This window comes from Acomys minous (assembly GCF_964271855.1).
Source record: "Acomys minous genome assembly, chromosome: 10".
Classification (NCBI taxonomy): Eukaryota; Metazoa; Chordata; class Mammalia; order Rodentia; family Muridae; genus Acomys; species Acomys minous.
In genome coordinates, this window is record NC_140491.1 from 88830124 (window position 1) to 88839883 (window position 9760).

At 44.4% G+C, this 9760-nt stretch overlaps 1 protein-coding gene across 1 annotated transcript in view; it reads right to left on the bottom strand.

Moving 5' to 3' along the window:
* ARL5A (ARF like GTPase 5A) overlaps positions 1 to 8257 on the bottom strand; it is a 29560-nt gene extending 21303 nt beyond the window's left edge. Inside the window, exons 1-2 of the mRNA XM_084797552.1 lie at positions 7943 to 8257; positions 329 to 389 (exon numbers count right to left, since the gene is read on the bottom strand). Coding sequence (XP_084653678.1) covers positions 329 to 389; positions 7943 to 7988 — 107 coding nt within the window. The 5' untranslated portion in view covers positions 7989 to 8257. The remainder of the gene's footprint in view (positions 1 to 328; positions 390 to 7942) is intronic.
* Positions 8258 to 9760: the final 1503 nt, after the last annotated feature.

Below are 9760 nucleotides of genomic sequence, written 5' to 3' on the forward strand. Positions count from 1 at the left end.
CCTAAGCGCCCTTTTTCTGTGAGCTCATACAGTGACTCAGCTAAGGATAAACAGAGCTCAAAATAAATAATGGCTTCAGAATATTACAGATCATTTTGGCAACGTGTATAAACAAATATTTTCCTATTTCCTAAAAGCAAGAGGCTCAATACAAAACAATGAGCATGCTTGAAGTTATGTAAACTTCTAGCTCACCACAAACACTTGCTTCAATTTGGCTCCTGGCTTATGCTTAGTCTGCTTGGATCTACATAATTTTTCATTGATCTCATCGACCAAATACCAGAAAAGCAGAAAGAGTAACTAAACTTAAGCAGTTAATACTTACAACTGGTAAAGGATGGTAGTCTTCCCTGCATTGTCCAGCCCAACAATGATAACTTTGTGCTCTGAAATAAAAACAACAGAGAATTAGAACGAACACACACACACACACACACACACACACACACACTCTCTCTCTCTCTCTCTCTCTCTCTCTCTCTCTCTTTTTACCTTCCGTTTCTGTGTTGTAAGTCAGCACGTAATGCTCTTTAACCTTCTTAAAACTCAAAGAACACTCCAACAAGCGAGGAGTGTGCTGGCAGGCTCCCACTCTTTGCCTCTCCTCGCTCTATGAGACCTCTCACCCTTCCAGGCAGCTGGAAGCAGTTTCTCCGTCTAAGCCTATGGCAGTCTACTGCTCAGCAAGTATCCGCAAATGAAGTCACAACAACTACGAATGACTTAAGTTACTGAAGCTGGATGTGTGATAGTCAGGGCATCCCTTGGGTAGGTCCATGTAGAGTGTGAAAAAGAAGGCGAAACAGAAGAGTTCATTCCGTGGGTAAACACTAATTTATATCTCCTGAGTCCACAAACTCAATCCTGCTTCTATCCCAGAGTACAAAAACTCAAAAGAGTAACACACAAAAGTGAGTAACACAGAAGAACGCCAGCAAAGTGCAATAAAGACAAATGTTTCACAAAAAATGACGAGCCTGGGGCTGGAGAGATGGCTCAGTGATTAAGAGTGCCACCTGCTATTCCAAAGGTCCTGAGTTCAATTCCCAGCAACCACATGGTGGTTCACAACCATCTGTAATGTGATCTGGCCTACAGGTGTACATGCAGGGAAGAACACTCAATACATAATAATAAATAAATATTTTTAAAAAAAGAAAGAAAGGACAAGACAGGAATGGCAGCTCATGGCTGTGGTCCCAACTATTTAAAGACACAGGCAAGAAGATGACAAGTTCTAGGCTGGACCATGCAACGTGGAAAGATGCTCTCTCAAAAAACAAAACAAAACAAACAAACAAAGGCCCAACTAGCTGACAGTACAGCTCCCTAACCCTGGGCTACTACCTACAAGCTACACCTACTGCTGACCTAACAGCTGCTCATGGATTTTAAATTAAAAAAATAAAATAAAAGCAACAATGACCAATTCTGTCAGAGTGAAAGTATATTTTATGGCTGAATTAAAATTAGAAGACTTCTGAGAAACAGCAAGGGATTCCAGCCAAGCAGGTGTTACAGGCTTCATGACCATGAATGCTATTTCACAGTAGGGCTATGTCTGCACCAGGACCAGATGGCTGAGTTCTGTAGCTAGGGTGCCTTTCTTCTAGGTCAGTTTCTAGCAAGCATAAATGGATGTTTCTAATTTTACTTTTTTCCTTGCAAATGTAATTTCCCATTTGATGATGTATGCTTTCTTCAATTCTGTTAATGCAAGCACCTACAAAGGTATTAAAACTACAAGAAAATGTCCTAGTTGGATACTGATTTTTATTTAGAGTCTTCTTAGACTTGGTGTGGTAGCACACTTCTTTATCACAGCACTCCAGAGGCAGGAGGCAAAGGCAGAGGCAGGTGAGTTGGAGGCTATCATAGTTTACATAGCAAAGGTTACAGAGTAAGACTCAGTTTTAAAATAAACTAGAGCCTTTCTAAAACATCAGTTTAGTTCTAACAATGTGTATGACCCTTGTGATTAGCTTCAGGCCAAAATTTAGCCAGACTTCTAGTACTCCGAAAGAAAACACATTTATAATTATTAATGAAAGAAATGGTGTCCTTAAAACATTACAGAAGAAATAGGACCAGTCCAAAAGCAATACAAAATACAATGATCTATGGTAAATAACTATAAAGAATGACTTAACCACGCATGTGTGTGAACAATGTGCCTACATATGATTAACATGAGATCTAGCTTTGCGCAGCCCATAATCATGTGAGGAGGTTATGACCAGGTACTTTAGCAGGGCCATTACTTCTCAAAAGATTCTGATGCTTTCCTGTTATTCTTGCTTCCAAAGCATATCACGTTAAACATTCTCAATGGTGATGAATCCTTCAACCTCTAAAGATGAATCTGAGTTTTAAAGAGGGTCCCCTGGGCCCCATCTTGGTCACGAGGGAAAAAAGGTAGAGGAAATGAGTGTGAGCTTACTGTTAAATGAGGTATGACCCTTATGTAATAAAGAGTCATTAAAAAACTTGCCTCCAATGACATCTAAATTGAGCTTCTAAAGATACACTGATTTGGAGGAGGCACTGGCAGGAACCTATCTGGTTTCCTACAATAATAGCTTTCATATTAGAACCCTTATCTGGTTTGGACACAAGTTTTGATTATTTCTTTTTGTTGTTTTGTGATCTTTAGCCACATCTTCAAAGACTAACTTATTAATTATAAAATCACTGTTTTTCTTAGCTCCTAGAAAGGATGATCTACATCAAAACAAACAACACCCCCCTCCAAAAAAAAAAACCTAGGAAGTTTTTTTTTTTGGCAGAGGAGGAGGTGGTGGTCACACCTGGTCATGTGCTGAGGACAAGCAGGCAAGCATACTGAGCAGAAACACTGTGAGTACCAGATGCTAAGGTAAAGCAGAGGACAGAAGAGGCCCACATCTCAAGAATTTCATTTTCTCAGGACACAAACTAAAGAAAGGACGGTGTTATCTAGAAATAAAATGAGCCAGGGGGTTGGGAGCATATGATGGATGGTACAGTGTGAGAACTTATATCAGGAGGCCTGGTGGAAAGCTTTTAACAGGTAAGACTATCCAAAATGGGGGGAAAAAACCAATCAGCTAGTATTGGATTTAGCTGGCAAAGAGAAGCATTATTTTCTATTCTATAAGACTGGCAGTGAGGGGAATCCTAACAGGCCACAGTTAGGGTTGGGTGAAGGAGAGCAGGAAAGGTAAGAAAGAGATGGGAATTCCCAAATCAGAAGTCCTGGCGGCCACACATCCTTTTATGTCCCTTGCTGATAAAACAGACAGGAGAATGGAGATTACATCATTGGGAACAAGGTGAAAAGGGATGAGCGTGACAAAGGGTAAATGTCTTAATCCAAATCTCCTAATTCCTTTCTTGGCTGGCCACTACAGTCCAGATAGCTGGTCGGTACACTGACTTTCTATTTGCTACACATTCTCCATAGTGAAACACTGCTCTTCTCACTTCACAAAACTAACCAAGTCCTACACTACCACCAAATACATAAATGCACACTCTGAGATTTTATCAACTCAGGGAATGTAAGCTAATATAACTCAGAAGGCGGTCATGGCATTCTTAAAAAAAAAAAAAAGAAAGAAGGAAAGAAAGAAGAAACTCAAATCAAACAGGTGTAAAACTTTAGAAAAAGCTCCAAAGAGCCACAGGCTGGAAAACAAAACAAAACAAAACAGAAACAAAAATGCAGAAATGCAACCTAGAGGAAAATCTGTCCCCTCACAGTCTCATGGCCACAAGCTGAACTGACTTCCAATGTTAATAGAGGTGAATGTGCTTACAATAAACTATCAATGGCTACTTTGGCAGCTTCTTAGACCAAAGGTAGAGCTTATGAGTCAGTCATAATGAGAACTGTGACATTTAGACAGAGTTGTGTAACAGGTTAAAAGATAAAGGTGGCAACGCAATAGTCACAAGCCAGCTTACCCCTGATTAGGTCATCCATACGTGTTCTAATACTAAGTCAGCTCCCCACATCCTTCCACCCTTTCACCACTCTGCCCTACTCATAACCAGATGGAATGGCATTCTAGAAAGAATGTAAATCTTGACCCAGCAAGTGCTAGACTCTGTCTTACAATGTGCTTCAAGACAAATAGTCCACAGACCCTACAAAATAGCAAGCAAATTAGGAGGTAATGTTACTGAGGACAAATGTCATCGATCAGACTTTGGCCGTTCCAACTCTCGACAGGTGTGAGTCATCACACGCGTTCCTAGGTGTGACTTCACTTGGAAGACCTTTCTCACAGCACCCCTGCATGCAGGAGAGCCCAAACTATAAACTTACTTAAAATACTATGAATTTTTTTTTTCCAACTTTAGATTTGCTTTTAGGAAGTTGCTGGGGGGAGGGAGAACAAGGATTGATTAAAGATGCAAAATCAGAGACCCATTAGGAGACAGAAATCACACATTAATTTGAGGCTGGAAAGTTTACAAAGAAAATATCTAGTACTGATTACCACTAGAGACTGGTAAGAAGATAAAATTAATCACTATGCCACGCAAGAGCCACGTACTAAGGGTAAAGGGGCGTGTGCTACAGATGGCTTGTCTGGAAAGCACACTGTCACCAAGAACAGGCGTTTCTTCTTGCAGTGTCCCTCCAGTAAGCTTCAGTGTGCACCCACTGACCACAGAGAATGCAGACAGGGTGCACAAGGGGCTAACAGCCAGGATGCTGCTGAGCTGTGGTTGCTTCTTGGTGAGTCAGTCACCTTCCCGCTGTGCTCTCCTGGATGTTTGAACGCCCTTAGAGTAACAACAGAGGCAAGAACAGAGGAGGCGTCCCCAACACCAGATCTATGCAGCGTGAGCAGCTCTGGCAGCACTCACTCATAACTTCAAACAACCAACGAGCAGAAACATGAGGCTGCCAAGAGGGGAAACTCCACAACCTGGCACAGTCTGCATCGGTGTCAGGCAGGTTCTTCCTCCACCCACCGTCTTTATAAAGGGGTGCGGGTGTGTATGTTGCGTGTATTTAGGGCGATGGTGGTGAGAACACGGTGGCACTTGAGATCCTTGCTTAAATTCCCGGGCCACTACAAAAATAAAATAATTTAAAAAAATAAACATAATAAATAAAATAAAATCCCAAGCCTAGCACTTTAAATAAATGATGCCCTAATGTGTATTTGTAAAACAGAAAGTTTCGAGGAGTAATGGAACTGAGATAGATTAACCAACCGGGGGCGGGGAGACAACTGGAACCTGGTGTTGCAAAAGTCACTAATACTACCAGCTGCTGTTATCCACAGAGACAGGCTAAGTCTCCTTTCTGCTGCCTTAGACTAGAATAAAAGCTTCATAAAGGCAAAGAGATTTGTTGGTTTTATTCCCTGACTTATTCGCACCCACCAAGAGCAGTGGTTCTCAGCCTTCCTAATGCTGCAAGCTGGTAACACAGGCCCCCATTGACCCCCTAACTATAAAATTACTTTCCCTGCTCCTTCGTAACTGCAATTTTGCTACTGCTATGAATCATATTGTAAGCGTCTGTGTTTTCGATGGTCTTAGGGGTTGCGCAAGCCACAGGTTGAGAACCACTGACCCGGAGTAAGTGACGACCTTAACAGGAGTTAAAAGCTACTTAACAAACACTGATAACGAGCTCATCCGGACATACACAGCCATCGATGGCAAACCTAAGTCTAAAGATTCACAACATACCAAGCGACTCAACAGGGAGAAAAAGGAAAAAGAAAAGATGGACAGACTCCCACACATTTCTTTCTGGTTTCCTCGGCCAACTGTCTGAGAGAAGCCACTGGAACCTGCTTCCTGTTTCCCAGCAGCCCAGGTTGGCCTTGAGTTCACTATGTAGCCAAGGATGTGCACCCTGAGTGATGGGATCACAGGTGACTCCCCACTGCAACCCCTGCCATCGCTCAGTTGGAGGTGGTTTAATGGAAAGCACCCTACCAACCGAGCTACACCCCCAGCTTTGGATTTTTTTTTTTAATGATGTAAATAAATTATAAGATCAAGAATGAAGTTTGAGCTTCACTGCATCTGTGCATCACCTGAATATAACCTCTGGGTTTCTCCGTTGAGCAGTAAGCGGTTTGTTCACCATCACTGCTTTACCCGAGCAGGCGGCTCTTTGGGAAGACAGAGCTGCTAAGTCTCTGAGTTCAGCAACGTAGCAACTCTGCAATTACCCAAAGCCTCTTCCTACAAGTCTCTGTGAAAAGGATACAGAAATGTGTCCCGAGCCTCCTGTAAAACAAGACACTGAAGGCACACCTAACCTAACGTGTGTGTCCTGTTTAACACAGGTCTGAAATACCAACAAGCATGTGGACTGAGCAGCGGATACCGTGAAGCTACTGTGTTGGGAACGCATCGTTGAACCAATCATGTGTAGACAATTTCACTGTATCGGCTGGGACTTCTCTAGAGACTGAACTCTATCAATTCTCTCGTTAATTTTCAAACGCCGGGTAAATGTTCAGGCGAACAGTAGTACAAAATGCAGATCAGAAGATTTGTAGTGATAGCAAATGCATTCCTGTTGTTACCTGCAACTAGCTGGGTTCCTTTGAAAGTTCTAATTAAAGTTCTAATTTTTAAGTTACAGAGACAGTTTTATCATTGATTCAAAGACGGAAGTGAGGACAACACCTAAGACCATTTAAGGCAGTTTTTCTAACCCTCACAGCATCTCTGAAACACTACCAACTCCACTAAGTTCACCATTACAGAGGCTAGGACTAAATACATATTGCCCACATAAGCACTGCCAGTTTTACAACAATGTAACCTTTAGTACTTCAAACCTAGAGATTAAATCTTCAAAAGCCTAGGCCCCACAAATTGCTCCTGTTCTAGGTGAGACCATCTAAACCCACAGAATTGTGAAGCCACCGAAACCACTATACCTCCCCCCCCCCACACACACACTGCTGCCAACACAGTGCTGATGGGAACACTCTTTATTGTCTACCACTTCATTTAGTACCGTTATCTAAACATTATTATTATTATTATTATTATTATTATTATTATTATTATTATTATTATTATTATTATTAAAGTTAAACCCACTGGGGATTACAAGGCCTAGTCTGCTCGCTTCCCATAAAGCCAGGTCTATCCTGGAGGAGAAGCAAGCAGGTCTAAATAGTGGGTACTACCCTTAAGTTTTAACTGGAAAAAGTGGGGTTGCGACAATGCTCCCAGTTCATACAAGAGAAAAACAGTTATGTTGTTGACAGAAGGAATGAACTGCAAGTAGAGATTTTTTTTTTTAAAAGCATGACATTTCATTTTAGTAACTATGTTAGAACTATATTCGCTCCAGTTTCACACTCTCGTTTTGTAATACGTTATTTTATAAATCTCCTCTGCATTCCGTGGCAACGTCTGCTTTTAGGCGAACTTAAAACAGTAACCTGCTAGTTACCGAAAGCTAACGAATGTCAAACGAAACAAAACAAAACAAAACCCTCTAATAACCCAAGAAGGAAAACGACCTTAGGCTTGACCTTTGCTACAAAAGCAAACAAGGCAAAGGGAGAGACACTCATCCCAGTTCCGCGCCGCGGGTCTCCCCGCCCATCCCCCCCGCCCCAAAGTGAGCTGCCCAAAGCGAACCACGAGTCCAGCACTAATTCCACTTTTCCGCATCCTGCAACCCACGGGCTCGTGGCGCCGTCGGGCCAGGACCAGGGCCAGGGCCCGCAGTCCTCACCCTAGAACCCCAGCTGCTCTCCGTGCGGCCCAAACACAACAGCCGGCAGGCGACGGGGACCAAGGCAAGCCAGGCCGTCCGCCGGGCCCCGGCGTGGGGCAGGACACCTTTTGCGCTCGCGATCAAATCGGAGCAATGGGTGTGTGGCGGGAGGAACCTCTCCCCAGTTCCCGGGACACAAAGGCGCCCGGTCGGGACCTTCCCCGCCCGGCCCAGCCTCACCCTGGTGATTGAACAGCCTCCAGATCCGGGTGAAGAGAATTCCCATCCTCGGGCAGCGGAGCCCTCCAGCCGCCCGGGCTCAGGCTGCGAGGCAGAAGGACGCACCGGGGCCTCCGCCTCTGCTCCCACGCCGGCCGCGCGCCCGCTTCCAGGGACCCGCGGGGAGGCCGCAGCCCAGGCCGCCCAGCCACGCGCGAGGCCCCGCCGCTACCGCCACGGCGCTCGCCTGGCTCGCGGACATCGCCGCCGCGTTGTCTGCTCGAGCCTCGCGGGCCACCGTCCTCCCCCAGCTCCACTCCGGCGGCGGCGAGGGCAGGAGCGGGGCGGGGCGAGGGGACTACGCAGGCGCGCGGCCGGAGGCGGGGCTCCGGGGACTGGTGAGCCTCTGCAGCTCCCAGGGCTAGCGGAGGGCGGCGCAGGGGATTGGCGTGCTGGTGTGTCTAGGTTTGAGGTTGTTTCTTGGCTAGGAGCCACAATACAAATATGTAACCATGCCCACCTTCCGGCCTTACACACACTACCAAAAGTCCGAGGTTTGGGCCCCGACGACGGTAAACTTTACCTCTCTTTTGTGCCCAGTACCCCTTGACAGCAGCTGACGTCGTTGGCTTTTTAAAAATTTCATTTTGGAAATCGTCGCAGTTTTTTTTTTTTTACCTCCCTCTTTGCACCTCAGCGCTCTTCCAGCACTCCAGTTTCCCTCCTCTCTCAGGCCAATTCTTGGCTAGAACAGTTCTCCGCAAGTCTCTCCCCAATTCATAAAACCTTAAGAGGTCACAAAAACTGTCTGAGCTGAGCGATAGAGTCCAAAAACTGTAAACAAGACACTCAACTGGTCTTCACGATATGGTCCCAGATGTCTTTTCCTCTCATTCAAGAGACACCTTCCTGTTAAATAGATGGCCAGATGTTCTCTGTGCTCTTCAGTCTTCTTGCCTACAGTTTGAACAGTTGGGTCTCTGGGTAAGCAAGCATCCAGCCTTGCCTCCGATGCAAGCAGAATAAATGGTTGAAAACTAAAATATAAGTAATCGCTGGTGAACTTGATCATAAAAGTTCTTGGCCATGTTGTTTTCTTTTTGTCTACTTGTAGTTCGTTCTAGCTAAGCAGGGTAGACCTCTAGATCTCAATATTCCTGACGTAGAAAGATACGGTTGATCCCTGAGGTTACCTGGCAACTGTGGTAGTTTTTGACTCAAAGAGGAACTGCGGTTGTTTACTTCTTCCACAAACAAAAAGCGGAAGCAGCTTCATTTCTTTCTATTATTCTTTAACTTTGATTTTTAAAGGGAAAGGAAAAGTAGAGACAGAAAGATGTGGGAGACTTGTGAAAAGCACTATGAGGGGTTCCCAACATAACCTCACCCACAGCAGCCACATACAATGAAAAGTGAAAAACTATACCGTTCCACCTGACTCCTCCTAACCATAAGTCTTATCTCACTGTAGGGAAGAGAGGTCTCCATCTTCTTTGGGGCTTATGTTCAAATGCCAGCCTTAGAGGAGACATACATAAAGGAGAATGAAACCATTAGACTAGTTTGCAGCTTTAGAGTATTATATCTGGATTTACTTAACATCCTGTGGGCCGTTTAGAAAATCAATGTTTGCATAACCGACTTACATGACCGCTTTAGTATTTCCATTCTCATCCAGTGTAGGCAACACTTTAGCAACTCTTGAGACATTTTACAAACTCCCACATGTGTTTGGCAACTTATTAATGTATGCCACACCCATATTTACTTGTGAAGTTGGGGGTCCCTGGTTTAGAACTCTTAAGAAAATGGTCTTTATAGTGGGGGAGGAGGTCACCC